General features: G+C 37.9%; 2 protein-coding genes across 5 annotated transcripts in view; one reads left to right on the top strand and one right to left on the bottom strand.

The window, feature by feature from the left end:
• The window catches only part of LOC129764804 (pleckstrin homology domain-containing family G member 5), a 297,282-nt gene that overhangs the window by 246,909 nt on the left and 28,046 nt on the right, over window positions 1–22,327 (bottom strand). The window lies entirely within an intron of this gene.
• On the top strand, window positions 980–13,648 carry LOC129764812 (protein snakeskin). Its single transcript, XM_055764310.1, has 4 exons — window positions 980–1,081; window positions 1,156–1,293; window positions 12,399–12,725; window positions 12,991–13,648. Exons 2-4 carry the CDS (start codon window positions 1,243–1,245, stop codon window positions 13,096–13,098), a joined length of 486 nt encoding a protein of 161 aa, XP_055620285.1. The 5' UTR covers window positions 980–1,081; window positions 1,156–1,242; the 3' UTR covers window positions 13,099–13,648.

Genomic DNA, 22,327 nt, shown 5'->3' with positions numbered 1-22,327 from the left:
ACCGGGGTTCCCCCTTAAAAAGTTTTATTACTTGTTTTATTTTGTTTTATTAACATATTTGACTATCTTTTTCTATGAATTTTATGCCGACTGCTAACAGTATGTCTTTCGTGAAACTGTCGTTCGGATAACTGTCTTTCGGTTAAATGCGACACAATCGTTCTCACATCTTAAAAATCCACAGGAATCGATCTTCATTGAACGAAGAAATAACAGCAGCTCTAGATGTATGTTGTTTTTCAAATTCTTACTTAAAGGAAGATCACTGGGATAAATGTATTGAAGTTCAGGAAGATTATAGTGAATAATAAAATGTACAATAATGTTAAATAAGATAAAATTGTGTTTCTTGTCGAACGAAAAATTTTGAATGTACGCTTTGTTTTCATTCCCGGAAAAAATCTTGAAGGAAATCATAGCAACAGAAATAATCACAACGAAAAAATCGTGATATCACAACTGGCTACTAGAAATATTCTGACGCGGAAAAAACTTCATGTTTATAAGTGCCTCACAGAAAAAAATCCTTCCCGATTTTTTCCGGTCACGCATATTTTTGATTTCAACACTCTCGCTATTGGGCATCTAAATGACACACCTACTTTTGTGTGAATAATTTCGATATAGAATTGAAACCGGTTTAAAATTTGGATCCACACTAGTAATCTCCACAGTTATGCTCACTGTTCGCAACAGAATCGTGCAACCAGTGTGCAGTTCTCAGAAACTTCATGAAAACTTAATGACTGTTTTGCTTATCAGCAAACACAACATATTTCCATCGGGCACCTCCCTTCCCAAATTCCACCTGCTGTACCGCAACTGGTAAATATGTTCCACTTTTATTCAGCATTTCGCACACATTCGTTGTCCCACAAGTGCCACATTCTGCTGCAAGTGTTAGAAGCCCCACGTAGCTTATCTTATCTCAGCCATCCGCGCTACAACGCAACTTTGGTATCTAGCTGATAAGAGCCCTTTTCCGTCATACGACGAACGAGAGCCACACCAGGTTGGCCACACATTAGAACATTTTCAACTATCCACCAAGGCACGCAAGCTCCACGGTTCCCTACAAGAGGTAATTTTTTTTTTGTTTTTTTATATATTAACAAACATGAGTCTTAAAATATGTTTTCAACCATCGTTACGCAGGCGAAAATTTGAACGGTGCATTTGTCGCTGACTCGGATTAAAGATACTCCTGGATTACAGTTCACCGATAACGCAACCGGAGGGAAAATGGTGTCCGCCGAAACAATCGGAACGATATTCATCAAAGTTTTTAAATTGGTGAGATTTGGTGCAATATTTTAGAGTCAGGTCAGGTGAAACTTTCAACCCACATCGGTTGAAGAAGAAAATGAAACCACCGAGAAGTCGTGTTGAGTGTGCAATGATTTGCCCACACAGGTTGAAATAGTTGTTCAGGTTGGAAAATCAACCACCAGAACTTGAAGTTCTGCCCGCGAGGAGCCCCCCTCAAAGTTTCACAATGGCAATACAGTAGTGGAAACTGGTGGAAAAACGTGGAAAAACGAAATCGATGAGTAATCCACTCTTGTTTCTGGGATTTGAAGTGGAAAAGTTTCGCCATTATTGCAGCCGGATAGTGGAGAACCGCTTGGGAATGATAAAGAACTGGGGGCGGTGCGATGGAATGTTATAAAAATACCGATTTTAGTCACACTCAGATAACGGTGGCCGTATTGGGGATGATATGTGGTGCCGATGTTTGTATTGGGTCGGGTAACATTTGTTTATGCTCCAGTAGTGTATAAATTCGCTCCTCAATGTGTGTTATCTCATTTGCACAAAAATGATAACGTGTACATAATACCTTTCGCCATAAACAGAATTAATCATCGATCGCTAGAAGGACCAAATATGAGTAATTTGTAGCGACTGGTGAAATGCCAGTCGGTGATATTATTGACATTTTGACTAAAATTGATGAGTGTTGTCAGTTGGGATAATCTGTTTTTTTTAAGAGGCAAATTTTCTATTGAATAATTAATACAGGGAAACTTCGATATAACGTACCCTCGTTATAACGTACCCTCGATATAACGTCACTCGATATAACGTACATTTTACCTCGATATAACGTACACATTTCCAAAGTGTAAAGGAAAAAAAAATTATTTTTTTCCTGATAGAACAATGAATTATCTGTATTGTGATGCTAAAACAAGTTTTGTACCTTCAATCAATCCCGAAATACAGATGGTTTTGTGATTCCGGATTCTAAATGAATCAAGCTTTAATCAACAGTACGAAGGGAAACATCATGAGAAAGGATGGCTTCGTCTTCTGATTGAAGTTATTCATTAACTTTACTAAAATAGCAACACAATAATGTATTATAGACTACGTTTGTGAGTACTTTATTATGCTTCGATATAACGTACAATTCGATACAACGTACAATTTTGAAAGTGAAATGTACGTTATATCGAAGTTTACCTGTAATCATTTATGGATCCTGGTGAGATTTGAAATATTAAATAACATGCCGTGCTAACATCTGCTTATTATAGTTTTTCATGCTATAGTTTGAAAGTACAAATAACATGAATGAATTGAAACATTTGTTGGATATATGGTTTTGATCGCGTAGGATTTGTTTCGCGTAAATCCGTAAACATTTTCATTCTTATTTTTTGCAATACATAAAAGAAAAGTTATTTATCGCTGAAATAATCAAACCAACAAAAGACTGTTAGCTGAAATTTTATTAAACCTTCAATTACATATCTGCGAGCGTTCTTTCGCATACGAAATGAAACACTTTGACGATTATAATGAATATAGCCTATTGAATCAGTTTCATCGTCAACGAAAGCTTTTGCTCCCAAATTGAATGGATATGACAGCAGGAATGAACGAAACAGAAGAATCGATGTTCCACTATAAGAATAAAACAGTTTTACTTCAAATTAATAAATCGAAAAAAAATCCGACTGAAGTGAAAGAAAAGACAAAAGAATATTTTCATTGATGGTTTTTAAATAGACAATCTCTGATAAACATTTTGAAAAAAACACACATAAAAAATAGGAATCTAGGGAATCTTTTAGAAAGAGTAGAATTGAATCATGAGTAAACTGAACAGACGTCCCGCATTTCAACAAAATGTCCCGCGTAAGATTACGTCCCGCGAAACGTCCCGCATTTAGCAAAAGAAACGAAAATGTCCCGCGATATCAATATATTTCAATATTACATTTTGATCATGTTGATTTTATTGATTATGCATGAACCTCAAAAAAAAAACTCTTATTTGGCAGACTGTTCAAGAGAGCTTCCAATGCATCCAAAGATTAATACGATGAGCTGGTTTCATCGCGCCGACAGTGGACTTTTTGTTTAGAGAGTGTCAAATGGAAACGACAGCAACAAAATTAGAAAATAATTTTTATAAAAGTCCCCTATTGATCCGAAGGGATCAACGTGAGTCGGACGGAAAGTTCATCTTTGGTTCCCTAGCTCAGTCAGGACTTTACGTGTTAAATAAGCCGGAAGAACTAGTGTATACGGGACAGGAAGAGGCAGGGTTGTTTGACGAAGTATCGTAAATGAAGCGCTTGGCGGCCTTACGGAAGTTGGCCGGAACCTCAACCATGGCCGATGAAAAGATGTATGTCGGCGTGTTCTTTTACCTTTTCGTTGCTTAAAAAAAGTGGCTCAAAAGTTTTCTATCGTGCGCAGCTGGGGGATGTTGTGAAGGTTGGCGGTCTTCACGACAATGTTTATCTCCAGCCGATCCATCCTCCAGTGATCTTTTGGCATAAAGGGCAGATCCCAGGTTCGGCATGAAGACCACATCACTCTCGCAACTTCCGGCAAGCCCTCCGTACTGCATTCCATTCGATAATTGGAAGAAAATTGTAGAAGTTGAATCGTGCTTGCCAGACTTAAATGCTCTGACTGAGTGAGTGATTTTCAGTCGTAAACAATATCTAAATCACCGAAAAATCACAAATGAGTGCAGATACTTGTAAGAAATAATACAAATTAGGTTTGATTGCAAGGACACATGTTAAGAGTTTCACGAATAAATGAGACTCTCTAAACTATGGTTTATGTTCACATAACGTATATACATAACGTTTTGTTTTTTGTGTCCCGCGTTAGACCTCTGACCATCTGGTCACTTTAATCATGAGTGTCATAACCCTTCATTCAATACATCACACATATCCTATACAATGTGATATTTTCCAACATCTTTTTATGTGATGTTTTCCGTTCGGCATGAATATTGTAACAGCATTCATGGAACATTTCTAGAATATTTTCAGATGACAAAGAATCGCTTCAACATTTTTGCAATGACTTTAAATATCATCAAAACAAAAAAAAACATCGTCGCACCCGTGAAAATGATCGGAAAGAACAAGGCTAATAAATTCAATTGTCGCGCCATTTTCGCAGCACCCGAAACTTTTGTTCGGTTCCGAAACCTCGATTGTCGCACCAGGGACTGAAATTTGCATAAAGTCATTTCTCAATTCTCTTTTTGTAGAACTTTTGTGCAAACAAAGCCACAACCGTTCATCCAATGTGAAACGACCAAGACAAGAACATTTGTTGTCTGAATAACCGCCAAAATGTTTGTGAGCTACCCGTTTCTTTTCGGCGTTCATCGTAATGTAAACTTGTTCAATTACCAACAGTTTATAATCTATTCCAAGGGCTTCAAATTGGCGGAGAATCGTGTAACATTGTTGTTCAAATCAATACAAATGGTGTGCATGGCACTCCACCAAACTATTCGTCTTTGTAGCGTATATTTTGTGCTGGAGTTGACTAAAATACCTAGATATATGTGTGATTTTTTCTGTTTACTGCGTAAATGCTGATAGCGTTGGAGCATTTCGTTTGATTCCCCATGTCATCAGCATACGATGACGCCCGGGAAAGCGTGGCAGACCTGGCTGGCGGACAGGGCTATGAATAAACTCTGTTTGCACTCATTTCGTAAGCCTATTCCCAGTTTTGTTTTTTTTTCGTACACTTCAGGTGTGCTACTGATAAAGAAGAACGTTATGTTGACATCGTAAGCTGATGTCACGATTTTGTGCCTTTCCATGCTACACGGGTGGATGCAGTATACCTGGTGACATATGTTTGATCATCATTGTCTCCGGCGGCTGTATTTCATTGATGCTTTCTGCATTAGTTGAGTTTGTATAGAATATAATACCAAAAATAACATTGGTTGATTTTTAATCACCGCATCCGATTCAGTATTGACTTTTACTAGCATTTTGTTTTATGCAAGACGTGATGATTTCTAAATTATTTTTCTAAAGTACATATACTGGATGAATGTATGAATATATATATATATATATATATATATATATATATATATATATATATATATATATATATATATATATATATATATATATATATATATATATATATATATATATATATATATATATATATATATATATATATATATATATATATATATATGTGTATAATTCTACAGAAAAATATGGGATATTTTTTATGAAAATTTTAAACTATTTACTGCTTTATTTGTATATAAGGCAGAACCCAAAAACATAATTCTACCTTTACAAAGATTTTTTAGTGATGAGCAAGTGCCGCGAAGAAGATTATTCATTGATGTACGTTATATTGCAGCATGAGAAAGAACTCAGGAAAATAGCTTATATTACCTTATTGTGTTGCCGTTTGGGTAAGGTTAGTAAATAATGATGAAAAAGTTCAAGTTTCTCATGGTGTTTCTCTTCATACTGATAAGGCTTGGTTCATTTAGAATCCCGAATCATGAAACCAGTTTTATCTCAAGATTAGTTAAATGTACAAAAATTGTTTTCATATCAAAATACAGACACAACCGGTCTGATGAATTTTCGTATTTTTTTTCTGATACTCTCCATCAAAGTTAAAATTTCTGTTGGTCAACCTCAGCGGACAGGGGGTCTTCGTAGCCACTTGGTTACGCGTTCGCTTACCAAGCGATCGATCGTGAGTTCAAACTCAGGGCCCTCAATTGACCATCCTTTTGTTGTTATAGAATAACTACGTCCACGCAACCATCATCAGCGATGGAAATCGATCCACGGTCGAAATAAGATCGATTCATCCATACAACTGCTCTGCTCTGCAAGACACATCGGGCTGCTGTTCTATAAATAACTCAACAATGATCAATATCAACTGTCTCCGCTGTCCGGTCTGCTGAACAATGGATGAACAGAAAGAATACCCTTACGCCTAAATGGCTAGTACTGTGTAATTTACCATAATGTAATGGAACAGAAAACTTAACGCCTAAATGGCTACTACTAACTACTGTGTAATTTACAATTTATAGAAACATAAACATATGTACATGCACACGATTGAAACCCGGCTCTGTTACAGCTATAAAATGCTGATGAGCCTAATAAATAAATAAATGAGATAAAAAAAACCTCAGCGGTCGTTTTATTCCACGATATCTAAATTTCTGCAGCATCCCGAGTCCTGTTTGGCTGCTTGCAGGCACATAAATTACGATATCCTTCTTGCATATGAGTTCTCCCGATGGTACTTTGTGTAGAGTTGTGTTTCTGAAGATGTTGTAGTCCGAGGGTATCGGGTTTGCGTCATTTATCTCGATACCTTCAACCTCAGCTTCCGATCGTATGCTCCACTAAGACGCGTCCTTTGATCCATTCGAACAACAGTTGCACGTTAACGAAAATGTTTCAGTACATCATAAACTATCGAAGTGGCCACCTTCAGCAATTTCGCGGTTTGAGTGACTGACTACGCCTAATTTTTAATGTCGGTGTCCTAAATCAAAATTCTTCTCTCGGCAACTATCCTGCGCAACTTTTTCAAAACAAAACAGATCAACGAGAAAATCTCACCGTTGAAAAATACAAGCTTTCCGAACAATTTTCTGTTAAAAAATTTGAGATACGCCTACTACGACCGCTGCTAAAAAATGAACAGGGATTCCTGATTCTAACTGAATCAAACCTTGGAGGTAAATACATAAAATGACTGCTTGTATTTTTATTCTGCAGCACAAGTGTTCAAGGCATATTGCAGATCATGTTCTGCAAAAAATACAAATTCCGTATGAAAGTCTCAGTAATGGGCTATGGTTTCAGATATTAGACTATAGTCAACTTATTCACAATGCAGAATACATAGGTATATTGTTTTTATGGGGCTTCCAATGCTCTTATTGAAATTCGGGAACCTATACCCAGAATACTGAGTGACCTCTGTTGAACCTGTAAGATTGACACGAAATTCTCAGTACCGTAAATTGGGAGCGATTTTCAGAAAAATGTAAATATTTCCGAAATTTTTCTAGTTAAATTTATACCCAATTATTTTTAAAACCAGTACTGGTACCAAGGCCACAAAACGTTATGGCAAGTTTTGTTAAAAAAAATTGGGAGCGATTTTCAGCATTAATTTGGAAAAAAATTAGCGGAAGATTTCTAAACGTAGCTTTGGGGTGAAATTGATCAATGCACAGAAATGTGTAAAAAATCATTGGTTTCTACACCTACCGTCATTTGAATGATGATTCAAGGGTTTGAAGATTCAAAAATCTTCTTTTTTTTTGTCTGTATTATAGTGACTTTCAACACTTTTGGCTTTACATGTAACTTCGAACCCGTCTCATACTCTTATCAAAACTGACTTATTCTGGAGTTTTCTGAGGGCTGTGAATTTTGTGAAGTAAATAGATTCACGTTTTGTTCACATTTATTATAGTCTTCCATGTTTTGCAATACACTATGCAACGTGCAGTTTCTGAATTCAATCGGCTAATTATGTCAAGCGGTCGTTTGGTAAACAGGGTGTCGACTACCTTGAAAACCCTTGAAAATCAGGGAATATCAGGAAATTTGGTCACCAATCTGGAAAAATAGAAATTCCGCCAGTTATAATTTATATTATTGCAGTAATTAGAAAGTTAATGATACAAAAAAAGGTGTACTTTCCTAGTTTGACTATCTGTAGGTAGGTAAACAGTGCAAAAGTAGACGGCTTTTACATCGCACTGTTTTTATTGACATTTAACATCAGTACCTGCAGTTCAGCTTCAACCAATTCTCTTCCTTTTTTCTTCTTCGAAAACTATCGATAAATTCATGCATGAAAACTAGACTATCAAAGCTGAGATCCTGTGGTGCTTGGAAACAGTTATGTATAACAAATCACTCCGCACTGCTGAGAAAGACATGGTTGTATTGAGAAGAACGTTTCATGACAGCAAAAAAGTTGAGAAGGTCTAACTAGGTGTGTTAAATGAGCTTTATGATGATGTTAGGGTTTATCCCGAATTCTGAATCTGAGCTCGATGGAACTTTGTAAGCTATACATTGTCGTTGGTTTCGGCGAGTCTTTGAACAAGACTACAAAAAAGACTACAAAAGACAAGGAGAGTCGGAAGAAAGAAGCTGTTGCGCCATATGAATCAAAGTTAATTAAACGGGTACGGGGACCGAAGCGACATTTTGCTTAGCAGCCCACAGTTTTCCCCTTATTTTTGTATAAAACATACCGTGACTGGCACATAAGAGATCTAACCACAACATAACAAAACATGCGAACAAAAGATATCGTTTTCCAAGAGAACTCGTGATTTTCATTCATTAGGTATGCAACCAAGTTCACGCTGTAGGTAAAAACACGTATTATGATTGACTCCATCGCTTTTGAAGTTGATGGCCGTTCGCGTGAAAGTAGACCAAAAACCCTCGAAAGCGTTCAATTGGAGGCAATCCTCGATGAGCATCTATGCCAAACGCAAGAACAACTTACTTCTGTATTAGGGCAAAGACTAGTTACCCACCAAGTCATCTCTAAGCCATTGCGCATGCCACGTTGGAAATGATTCGGAAATTGAAGTGTCAAGGAATCAATACAAATCTTATACTTTATTCAGCCTTGTATTAATTTAGACTTTTTCTTAACGAATTTTACTATCTGATGAACCTGTTCGGGAGTTAATATGGTGCTTCTATGAATAATGGATAACGGTACTCAGTATAATTAGCGAGGATAGCCACGATACTGAATAGCTACGATACATCGGGTACAACAGTTATAGTAAAAAGGATGAAACGAGACGGCACCGTCTGCGTTAGTAATTCAAATTTTATTTAAAACCACGATATGAATTGGGGAGAAGTATCAAAATGTGTATGAAAGTTGATGGAATGTATTGTAGGTTCATTGCCTTTATTCGACATACTTTCAGACGTAGACTGGTTCTTAAGACACAGACATAAGGTTCTTAAGACACGTTATATAAAAACACATTGTTCAGTAAATGCATATTTAGAATTTACAAGAAAAAAGAAGATCTTATTTAGCTTTCATAATCTTACATGATACATGCATTAATTCCGACCAGTACGACACCCATATAAAAATTGTATACGACCGCAGAGGGTTAATAGCACAACAGCCCGATGTTTCTTGCAGAGCTGAGCAACCAAGTGGCTACGAAGAAAGAAAATAATAGAAGTGTGGTATTCGAGACACGACCGTATTGTTAACGTGGGACTACATACTGCTATTTAATTCAATCCGCGTCTTTATGACTGCGTATGTGATCTTAGAATGAAACGAGTTAGATAATTAACTCTTTAGAAAAAAAATTAGATGACCCTACAAAGATGCGATGATTTGCATGGTTTTGTCGCAACTCGCCTTTAACTTAAAAAAGGCGATTTTGAAACATTAAAATAAACTCTCAGTCTCATCAAATGCTGTTGACTGCTCGCTGGCTAGAGCGATACTGGAATAGAAATGATAAATTACGTCCCCTTGCGATGAATTGTGCCCCGCAGCTAAATACTTGTTTTTTGCAATACGGCTTAGGAGTACAGGATGCTCATGTCAAGGGAACAATCAGAACATGTGATTTTCGATAATACAGGAATTTTTTTAATGATTAAATAGTTTTTTTTTAAATAATAACTTTATTTTTTTTATTTATTATTAACCCTTTACGGTCGTATTAAATTTGGGCATGGGTGTCGTACTGGTCAGAATTATTTTTCCTTGAAAAAACAATGATACATTCAAGATTACGAAAAATAAACATTTTTTAAATTTTGTTTTGTGAAATGTATTATTAACTATATATGTATTAACTTAACGATGTGATGTTTTTATAAAAAAAATATATATTTTATAATTCGTCTTCGAATGAAATCTTTCGAAACAGTCTCCAAGAGTAAATCATATGAGGATAATCAATACATAATTTATATTATTTTCTGTTTAATATGAGACACTTTTGCCATTGATACAATAAATGTGTATTGCTGGCCTTGATAGCAATGTGTATCTGAAAAAATCAGCACTTTTCACTTTTAACAAACAGCTGACATAAGACACCTATGCAAACGATTATTCTGCTCCTTGAAAACAACTATTTCAATATAATTCAAACCAGAACTTACTCAAATAATGATTTCTGCGTATCCGAAATCATCGGAATTTTTCATTTTAGATGAACAAAGATTTTGTCGCTTAGAAACATATGCGATTATTCAAATAACATGAGACATTCATGCAAACAGTAGTTCTAATACTTATGAACAATCTTTTCCATCACACCGAACTGTTGACTAAATTCTGCAGTTATGATGTTTGTCCCACATTCCTATGCATTCAACGCTCTGTGCGTTGTCTTGTGTGGGTGACTACTTTGTTTGGTACTGAGTACCGTTATCTATTACTCATAGGAGCACCGTATTGATTCGTGAACAGGTTCACTAGACATCAAGCTTGATTTAGGAAAAGCATAAACTGATACCTGGCTGAGTAAAATAAAAGATTAGTACGGTTTCTTGCTTTGGTGGCTGAGAGCAGACAAGCGACCACAAAGAGTTAATGCATTTTATGTCAAAAAAATTCAGCGAACTATCAAGAAATGGTTGAGCCAGAAGTATACAGAATCTTTCAAACCATTTTCCGATACAGGGACACACTATAGATTTTCTCCTAATACTACATACTGTACTCATTAGAGTGCCAATGAAAATGGTCATCTAGAAATTCAAAAAGTTACCCCATAAAAAATGTGCACAACCTCGGAAAAACACCCTATGCAAACTATCAGTTTGATCGGACTTAAAGTAGAGTGGCGCAAAGTGGTCAAAGTTTGAGTTTTTTGAAAATCGAAAAATTACCTAAGGGGGGAGTAAAGGAAATCGAGGTTTTCAAAAAAAAAATTTTCATGCCAAATGTCTTGAAATGACATGAAATGTCGAGATCTACTGCCTTCTCGGAAAAAATATATTTTTGTCAAAAATCGACACTCTCGGACTTTGTTTTTTTTCGGAATACGAGGTACACCGTATGGTTTTGGGTGCCAATATGAATAGTTATCTCGATTTTTTGTTCAGAACTTGCTGCGAAATATTAATTTGCACGATAATATACCCAATGCAAAATATTAGCTCAATCGGACTTCATGTATTAGTGTCACAGGCGTTGAAATTTGAGTTTTTTGAAAAAAGAAAAATCATCGGAAATTGTAGTTTTCAAAAAAAAAAGTTTGATGCCAAATGTCTTTTTTTTAATTCTTTTATTTTTACAGGCTCAGTTGCATAAGTTTAAAGGAACCGAATTCATAAATATTTTGTTTTTTTTTCAAACTATATATGAACAATTTTCCTAACTCTGTGGTTAGTAAGGTGGAAAACCGATTACTCGCGGTGGACTAGAGTTTAAAAGGGTGAAATATTTGCTCAGGAAAAGGATGGGATATAAAGGAATACAAATGTTTTATAATTGTACAAAACGTCGATATTTACTGTTATTTCAAAAAAGAATGTTGTCAAAAAAATTTTTTTTTGCTCTCCGGTCGTTGTTCCATCTGTCGTTAGGTGATAAGTGAAAAATTTCCCTTTCGTCTTTCATGATTAATTCTTCAATAAGTAACGAGCGTATCTCAAATCGAATAGCGTTTCTATGCATCTTGATGTGCTCGTTCTTTGTACAAAAACAGTAGTATTTTATTTGTGATAAAGAAAATGGTCATAATTTTTTCGGGCAACCCAATATTTATACCATACCGATATCGAAGAAATTATTTTATTTGTCGGCAAATATGTTCATCTCATATTTCAAGGGTGGATCTAGTTTTGTGGTGGTGCGTTCCGAATACTGAGTATGTACATTTTTAAACTCTTTTCAATTCAAAAAACAATTCATGGTAACGAAGACCGATCGAACATTATTGTCCACAACACACAATATAGACATTCAACATAAACAGATACTCTTAGTTATAAAGAGCCTGAGGAGTCGGCTTTCGTCGGAAATGTATTTAATGGTTAAAAACTGATTAGAAACTCTAACCTCACTTTCGTTCTCATCAGGTACTGAACTTGGTAATCCTCATCGTCTACCGCACCGGCTATGGGGGTGATTTCCTGGGCGTCGGTGGCACCTGGAACCTCAACGAGGAGAAAAGTCCGGACGCGGAAATAGTGGCTTCGGGAGTGTTCGTCGGTTATTTCATCTACACTGCTGTCCAGCTGATTGCCTTTGGCTTCGGAACAACCAAACACAAGCGGGAACTGTCGGACACTATCATGAATGTGGTGGGAACCTTCATGTGGGTTGCTGTTGGCGGTACAGCACTCCACTATTGGCACGGATTTTTAGCCGAACATGACTTCCAGTATGCAACATCGGAGCGAACGGTACGTTCATATTAATTTATTTTGCCACACGCTCATTCTTTTTTTCTCTTGGTGAATCATTTTGATGCAAATATCATAAATCAAATTGTTCACGCTCACCGTCGAACTGCACACGGCGTCTGCTGCCATGATGCTTGTAAATAATCACCCCCAGCATACACACATCTAACTTATGAGCTGGAAAATTCTCACCCATCCTGACTTTTTTTCCCAATTAAACTTTGTCCATTTCTTATACTTTCTACACGGTTTCTCCCTCGCGCAGGCTGGACTCGCCCTCGGATCGTTGTGCGTCATCAGTGGGGCCCTCTACCTGGCTGATTCGGTCCTGGCCTTCATTCACTATGCCAAGCACGAAAACAGCAAATACTAATGCGAAGGAGTGTGGGACCTTCTCACAAGCTTGAAATATTACCATTTTATCATGATTTTCGCCAAAACCGTTGCCGTTGGCACATAGATATAAGAGGAAAAACTGTCATAATTCAAACATATATAGACATAACAAACATAACAGCGTAACGTTTTGCGAACTTTTGCATTGCTGTCTCTACTAAGCTACCTAGGTTTAAACTTTTAACGAACAGCCATAGGCTACAGGCCTCTGAGATGAATATGAAACAAACATCTAGATTTAAGGATAGGATAAGACCGACCTTTTTATTGACACCAACGGTGATAATCACTTCACAAGACAATAGTAATGAAATACAGTAAGATACCATTACACAGGCAGATATGAACAAGTGACAGCAATTCAAAAATACGTTACACAAATTTTCGTTTTCAAGTTTTTCGAAGTCATGCGGATAATATTGAAATTAAACTATATGGTCACGAATTCCGGGACTAAATACAACAATACATTTTCCAGTAAATTTATTGGCTGAAAGAATTAAATGCGATTGAAGAACATCAAAACACGTCAGTTCAGTTCTTTGTTTTGAAGAGACTTTGAACTTTTCAGTTCATACGCCTCTAAAATCACGTCGACACTACAATAGATCAAACTAATGGTCGCAGTGGTACAATGCTCCTACAGAAGAAGGAAATCACGTCGAACAGTGTTGCCTGCACGGTAACCTTGTGAAAAGCCACTGCGGTGGCTCGGACCGCTTTTTGTGAAAGTGTTTGTGTGTTTTTGTGTTAGTTATGTCATACGCACACACTGTTGTACCAATTTGTTTAATTATTTAGGCTCATCAGAATTTTAGTTGTAACAGAGCCGGATTTGAATCGTGTACATGTCCCTTTTTCTGTCGTATTTATAAATAGCACATTACACAGTTGCCATTTTAGGCATAAGAGTATTCCTTCTATACCGTTGCGTATGGTACATTACACAGTAGTTATTCAGGTGTAAGAGTATTCCTTCTGTTCTTCCACTGTTCAGTTAGACCACCGAACAAATGATATGATCATTGATGTGTTATTAATAGAACAACAGCCCAATGTTTCTTACAAAGCAGAGCAGTTGTATGGATGAATCGATCTTATTTCGACCGTGGATCGATCTCCACGGTCGTGGACGTAGTTATTCTGTAACAATGTTCACCGTTAACATTGGGTCGGAAAGATTGCAATAATTTTGGATCCTGTCTGGCGTGCCACAAGAGAGCAATCTGGGCCCGTTTCTATTCTCAATTTCCATTAACGAGCTTTCTTTCATAATACACTCTGGCTGGAATTTACGTGGTCATCAGATGCTATGAGAGCCGCCACGCTCTTCAACGGCTGCTGAATCGTTTCACCGAATGGTGTACACGGAACATGCTATCGTTAAGCATTTATTCACAAATGTTACATTATTACCGCAAGCTCAATCCGATAACATTCGATTACTCAATTGACGGACAGTCTCTCGATCGTGTCCCTAATGTTCGTGATCTTGGCGTCGTCCTAGACTCATCACCCACCTTTAGATTGCACTACAACGACATGATCTCTAAAACCAACCGGCAGCTGGGATTTATGTTTAAAATATACCGAGAATTTAATGACCCACTTTTGGCTCCGGTCTAAGGTATGATCGATTTTGGAATCTAATTCTCAAGTATGGTGACTATATCAATCAACGTGGACCGCTAGGATCGTATCGATACAGAGGAAATTTGTGCGATATGTCCTACGTCGTCTTCCGTGGCGAGATCCTATGAACCTTCCCCGATACAAAGATCGATGCTGATAACTTGGACTTCAGACTTTGCAGCCGAGGAAAAGCATCATCTTCTATAGCACATAACCATCGGATAAGGGATCTCCCCGGGGCCAACGCCTTCTTACTGGCTCTCTGCTGAAAGTAGTTTTGGCGGCTTTTTCATTTGACATTTTGGCCACATGTCCAGCCCATTGTAACCTGCCACGTTGTATTGCCTTCACTATATCAACATATTCATAGACCTGATACAGCTCGTGATTCATGTGTCTGCATCACATTCCATCTTCCAGTTTACTGCTGAGTATTGAACGCGGTTAGCTTCCATCAGCGTCCATGCTTCATGTCCATAAAGAGCAACCGGGAGAATCAGAGTTTTATACAGCGCTATTTTCGTGCGGGACTTCAGCTGGCTACGTCCAATCATATTATTCAACCACTCCGAATCGCCATTCCCCATTCAATTCCACCTCAGTACCAACACCACTGGGACTTCCATGCTCTCTACCAACTACCATGTACTTTGTTTTGATAGAGTTGATGATGAGTCCCAACCTCGCTTCTCTCTTAAGGGCCTAAGGCCTCTTCTTCCGCCCAACGGTCGATCCAGATGATATCGAAATCATCCGCAAAACCAAGAAGCATGTGAGATTTTGTGATGATAACATGGTAAGTCGGGGTTAAAGCATGTCCACGTTAAATTTCTGACACCAAGATGATGCCAGTAAAACAAAAATTCACATAATTCAACAAAACCGATTGTTTATTTCAGTAAAATAGACTTATATCTAAAACAAGGAAAGCTTACTTCGATGTTAATTACATTGTCTGTAAAATTCACAAACATTCTTGGGAACATCTGCCATTAGGTTCCGTACAGTATTCTCAGATATGCTGGCGGCTGCGCTTTTCCATCCCCTCTTGAAATCATTAATGCCATTCGTTTTCTTCTTAGTTTCGAATAGTTTTCGTTTAATCAGAGCCCAGTACTTTTCCACTGGGCGAAGTTCTGGACAGTTCGGTGGATTTGCTGTTTTTGGCACATATTTCACCTCATGTGCATTATACCATTCCAGGACGGATTTTGCATAGTGACAAGAGGCCAAATCTGATCAAAACAACGCTGGAGAGTCGTGGATTCTTATGAATGGTAGCAATCACTTCTGGAGACATTCCTTCTCGTAGACATCGTTGTTGGTAGTGCCGGTAGAGACGAAATATTTAGATTTTCGGCCACAACTGCATATGGCCTGCCAAACCAAGTACTTTTTAGGGAATTTAGACTGCTTCTTGGTCCGGAAACACTCGGCTTCGCATTGAAGTATAAAAAGCGAGACCCGGAAGCTATTTGAAGTCTTCGAGAACATAAATTTCATCGCCCATTATGGTGCATAAACATTTTGCAAAAACTGGGTGAAGAGCACCTTAGCACGGCTTTTTGCAGTGAAATTTTGCATATCATCACGATTGGGCACCTTTTTCACTTTGTACGCCTTCAGTCCATGCCTCTGCTTCACTTTTTGTTCATATGATTTTTATTTTCCAACCTTTCGAGCCACATTTGTAACTGAAAGGTTGGGATGTTTCTCAATAATGGCAACCACCTTTCGGTCCATCTGTCGGGAGCATACTTTTCGATTTGTTCCGCTTCCAACCTTCCGATCCTCAGTTAAGCGCTGGTCAAACGATTTGCACACACTAAACACGGTACTCTTCGGCAGTTTTAGCTATTTGGCAAAATCGCGTACCGACAGTGTTGGATTTTGCTGCGCGTAAAAAAAACGTTTGGGTACTTCCACTTGATTCGACGCCATTTTACCAAACTGAAGAAGAATGTTGGACATCGAAATAAAGAGGAGAGTTCCAGCTGTCATGTAAGCGCAATATTTCATTGATCAGTGAAATATTTCATAAACTACACTGACAGAAAAGTGTCCGAAATTTAAGGTGGACAGGCTTTATTTGTACTACCCCTTTATCTCGAAAAGTACGACTCAACTTGGATTTTCTATAATGTCATCTCCTTTTATTGTTGAACCGTATGTACGTAACGTAAAAAAACTTTGGTAAACTTTGACAGGTGGGGAGAAACAATAGCATGAACAAAGCAAGCACTTTAATTGTAAGAAAATGTAAGTTTTTCGATCGTGGTTATAAGTTTTATCCACTGATTAAACAAACTTTTCGTGTATCATGCAGGAAAGTTCTGTTCACCTACATAAGTGGAACCATTTGATGCAGCAAAACTGTAAGTGTGATAACAATAAATGAAATAAATTGGATTTAAGTTTTGCATGCTGTGGGGGGTAATATGGACACGTTTCTGTGGGGTGGATTGGTCATACAGGTTTGAGACTCTTCTATGGTCTAATTGATTCCAGATGCCGCGGAATCACAAAAAAAATGGACAGACAACGTTGGAAGAAGAAAAAGCTCGAAAGAGCAGTTCGAGCCTTCAAGGATGGATTTTCTTTGTACAAAGCATCGAAAGTGTTTGAAAATGCACGAACGACAGTGAAACGATTCATGCAGATTTTGAAATGGTCTCAATGCGATTTTCTGGTCTGGCTTCTGGCCAAGACACCTGATATCAATCCCAAAACACTGCAACTGATTGTAATATTATCCTGAATCACTTTACATAAATATAAGTATGTTTTTTCGATGAAACACACACATGACCAAATGACACCACATCAAATTTTTATGTTCAAAAATAAAAAAAAGTGTCTTTTTTATTTAGACCGTATTTGTTTGGAAATATGAAGTGATTTGCTTAGAGGGTCCAGGGTGCGGTCCTTAATGTATTAACACTATAAGAAATAATAAAACGTGTTCAACATAAAATGTCAACAACCTATAGGCTTTTTTTCGTTTTTGAAAGTTTTGAGATTACTTTTTAATACACCTCACACTGAGCTCGTGAGGGTACCCAAGCAATACGGACACTTAGGTTCCGTTACCTTGCAGGGTTCGCCTACGCATTTCTCTACGCAAGTGAAACAGCGTGTTTTATTGACACTTGAATTAAATGCAGACCATTTTCTGCGCTACAAAAAGTCGCCCAAGTGGCCTTAATTTATCGACCATTGCTTTTTCAGGAAATGCGCAAAACACAAATTTCTACATTACTCGAGAATGAAATGAAACCAAATTTGGCATGTGGAGGTTTCAGGGGGGCAAGAAACATTTCTAAGGCGGTTCAACACCCTTCCCACCTTTCTAAGAGGGGCAGCCATAGAAATGAAACATCAATTTCAGCGTAACTCGAGAACTAATCAAGCAAATGAAACCAAATTTGGCATGTGGAGGTTTTAGGTGGCAAGAAACATTTCTAAGGCGGTTCAACACCCCTCCTACCTTTCTGAGAGGGGCTGCCATAGAAATGAAACACTAATTTCTGCATAACTCGAGAACTAATCATGCAAATTGAGCCATATTTGGCATGTGTAGGTTTTAGGGGGCACAAAACGTTTCTATGGTGAATTGACACTCCTCCCCTCTCTCTATAGGGGGCTGCCATACAAATTAAACACAATGTTCTATATAACTTGAAAACTAATCAAGCAAATGGAACCAAATTTGGCATGTGAAGGTTTTTTGGTACGAGAAATATGTCTATGATGTTTCCTCCCTCCTGTGAAATTGAGAGGGGGCCCCGTCAAAATAACATACATATTTCAACCAAACATATTCCAACAAAACATGACAATTGAAAAACTCTGAAGGAAAATGGGAAAATAGTTCTACAATTACATAGTGACAAGCCTTGTTAGTCCATTTGATGTTTGCTTTAACGAAATTGATATTTTGTTTGAAAGTGGAAATGGATTTTAATATGATGAATCGCACTCCTATATCTTCTTCTATCTATATAAAAAAAGTGGATCACCGAATGTATTGATAAGAGCAAAACTCGAGAAAGGAATTGTTTCAGTTCAGTTTTTGGTTTTAAGGGACTTTAACATGATGGTCATTCGTCCCTGTTGAAATTATTATATCTTGTCGAACAAGCCGGTTTCTTTCAGGAATCGGATCGCTTTATTTTCGAAGGGTGTGAGAAAGGAATTGTCCGATTTAGGACTGTCTTTATTCTATCATATTTCCTGTATCAAACATTTATTCCATGTAACGGAGAAACATGTTATAGTAAAAGATTATTTTAAAGGGTAGATGAACAGTTCTGCGATTGGACCCATGAACGTGCGCTTAGTAAGAAAACGTGGATGTGATAACGATAAATAAATTTTGGGTGTGACGAAGTTTGCCGGGTCAGCTAGTAAAATAAATAAAATTAATGAGATCCTGTGAGCCATATCGTGTATTTGAATGAGTTGTCTAGAGCGCATAACTCGATCAGGCGCATAAATGCGCATGCGACCCAGTAGCTCAGAACTGTCAATTTCAGCCCGTAGGGTCTTCGCTCGGTATACAGCTTGATTGACAGTACGCCAAATTTGGATGGGTTCTATATGCAATAGCGGGCATCGGCCCTCATAAGGTGGAAGATTCATCGGGTCACGTCAATGCAGGTTCTTCAGCGCCCGCCTCACAAACCTCATTTGCACGGACTCAATTCTTGCAATCTACATCGTATCAAATGAACACCAGACGACAGACGCATACTTCAGAATTGGCCTGATTAGCGAACAATAAAAAGCACGCAAACACAAGGGATCAATAAAACCTTCGGCGACTTTTAGGATGAACCCTAATTGACGGAATAGTATCTACAACTACAAATAATGGACATTTTGCATCCCCGGAATCGAACATTAATCGACACTAACATCGAGAATGTTTATAGTGCACCAATACGCAAAACGATCCATAAGGTCCTGTAACTCTCTACAGTCAGCTTCACTTTGAACAACAAGAAACTTGAAAGATCATCAGCATAGATCAGTCACGCCGTTTCGCAGAAAAATTACCACATCATTGAAATACAGTGTAAACAGTAATGGACCTAGATTACTGCCTTGTGGCACACCAAAACGTGGCGAGAAATCCGCGGATTCACAGGGTCCAGTTTTGACGCTAAGTTGTCTATTGCGTAGATACGAATGAAGCCAGTTGCACATTCTCTCCGATGCTTCAAGTCAAAACAATTTAACCAGTGGGATTTCGTGATTTGCGGTGTCGAAAGCAGCTTTAATAGCCGTGTACACTGCATCCACCTGTGCTCCGTCGTCCATCGCGCCGATGCAAGTCGTTGTGAACTCGCAAAAAAATTAGTCTCTATTGACCGCTTTGGGTATAACCCATGGGGGAAAGGACTAATGTAGTAGCAATCATATAAGACAATTTCCAGACTGTCGGAAGTTTTTGGTGTTGGAGAGAGCGATTGTGAATAGCTTGAAGAGGTCGAATCACATAGAGGTTGGCAGCCCGTACTCTTTGCGTTTAAAATTAATGAAGCTCTTGAACCGTTTGGGATTACTTCGAAGATCGTCCTGTCTCCTCTCAACGTAAAGTTTTTAGAGAAGGGATTGATATATTCGACTGGCCTCATCGAATTACCGTTTAAGAATGGGGCATCTTAGGCGGCAGTAGAATTTTGAAAATTTGGAACGCCTTCTGCGTAGTGTTCTTAGACGAACATTATACCATGCAATACTTTTCGGGGGCCTACTACGTGGCTCAGTCTGCGTTATGCAACTCATAAAAATACGGTTGAAGCAGTTTCTGGCACCTAAGATAAGATCAGACAATAGGGGGTCTTTTACGGACCAAATTTCTGTCAGTCGTTCTGATTTCTGATTGGCTGATTTCGATCAATTATGTAAACAAAGGCGATTTTTTCAGTGTTACCAATAAAAATAAATAGCGTTGAATTTGTATTCAGTTTAAAAATGGTGAATTTAATGAATATTACGATATTTAGTATAAAGAAAATGTGAAGGAATTATATGCAAGTTTATGTATGTGTTTTTTCACAATGGCGTAAAGTGAACGGCAAAACACTAATTTGTCAATTTAGCTTCGTTAGGTTCCTAATGCGATTTCATATTTCGGAATATAATTTACATTGCTAAGAAGAAATGGAAAGTCTCATCATTCCCTATGCAGATGGCAGAGTTGTTAGCTCTAGCTCGTAAATATGAAAAAAGAGATGGTTGATACCAAGGCGCCTAGAAGTATATACTAAGGTGGGCCAACTTGCTAAAACCACTCTTCAGCCATCTTGGAAGTCTACTGTGTTTTGTTTGTAAACAAAACACAATACGCTATTGCCGAAGCTCGCTCGTGATCAGTCTGTCTCTTTCACGCTACAAGCAAATAATTCCCCTTCTACTTTCTTCCGTGCTGTTTTCATATACCGCTCCCCTAACCAACTTAGTGACGAAACGGCCTCACCTAGTACCATAGACCCGTCTTGGTTGATACCATCCAGGTTGTGTTTTGCTGACTACCAATTGTTACACTGCTGACATGTTCTTTCCCGCTGACTTATTTTGATGATGCAAAGAGCTACGAATTTTGTCCTGTTCTGTCGAGAAAAGCTTTCGCTTCATCGTTGGTATACTCATAGTCGAATTCAATGACATGAATGTCATCCACATTATCACAAAAATTAGATGAAGCTGAAATTCGATATGATGTCGATGCTGCTTCACTGTCCATCTATTTCTGGGCTGAACATTCTTCTCGCCGCTTCGATAGCAAGTCCATCAATCCAACAAGATGTTCTTGTGTATCGGCTGTATGCGAAGCATTCGGTACTACGGACATGTATTGCGAAAGAGTCACGATTTTCAAGTTGTTTCTAAATTACAATGGAGTTGAGCGCCGTTGTTTTGCACGAATCAACGAGAAAATATTCTCCAGACAATCTTAGACGAGTTGTTATGGATATCATTATTATATTATAGATATGGTTATCCTGTTTAGATTGCCTTACTGAAAATATGCAAAATCATTAAATTCGCACCAACCAAATGTTACGATTCATAGAAACAGAAATTAAAAAAAAGCGATATTTTATAATATTTGGCAACTCTGGCATCTTTATGTCATGGCTTCGTTTTTGTACGACGAAGAAGAGTAAGAAACCAGTTGTCTCATCTTGTCTTAAGGTTGATTTAGACGATGCCAGTCAGCGCTCTAGTTGAAGTATCCAGTGAACAGAGAACAGACACTCTGTTCAAGTTACTTGTACCAGTATCGAACAAGAAATTGGCCTCTAACTTGACCAGAGTGTCTGTTCTCTGTTCACTGGATACTTCAACTAGAGCGCTGACTGGCATCGTCTAAATCAACCTTTAGGGTGGCACTATCGACATCAGGAGATTGACTAGTTCTACTTGTGCAAGTAAATAATTGGTTCAGAGCGTCGTAATCAGCTCGGTGGAAGTCGAGTCTTTCGAAGTCATAAGCTTCTTCATACAGGACAAACGGTTTGCATTCCACAGAATAAATTAAAGCAGGATGATTGCGATCAATCGGA

The sequence above is a fragment of the Toxorhynchites rutilus genome, chromosome 2, assembly GCF_029784135.1.
Source record: "Toxorhynchites rutilus septentrionalis strain SRP chromosome 2, ASM2978413v1, whole genome shotgun sequence".
Lineage (NCBI taxonomy): Eukaryota > Metazoa > Arthropoda > Insecta > Diptera > Culicidae > Toxorhynchites > Toxorhynchites rutilus.
The sequence above is the reverse complement of the archived record's forward strand: the minus strand, read 5'-3'. Positions and strand labels throughout refer to the sequence as shown.

What these genes read in the sequence shown, in the direction of transcription:
- LOC129764812 (XM_055764310.1), top strand. Translation starts at nt 1,243, where the DNA reads ATGGTGTCCGCCGAAACAATCGGAACGATATTCATCAAAGTTTTTAAA. An exon ending in TCATCAAAGTTTTTAAATTG is followed by an intron (nt 1,294 to 12,398) that starts GTGAGATTTGGT and finishes CGTTCTCATCAG; the next exon opens with GTACTGAACTTGGTAATCCT. An exon ending in ATGCAACATCGGAGCGAACG is followed by an intron (nt 12,726 to 12,990) that starts GTACGTTCATAT and finishes TCCCTCGCGCAG; the next exon opens with GCTGGACTCGCCCTCGGATC.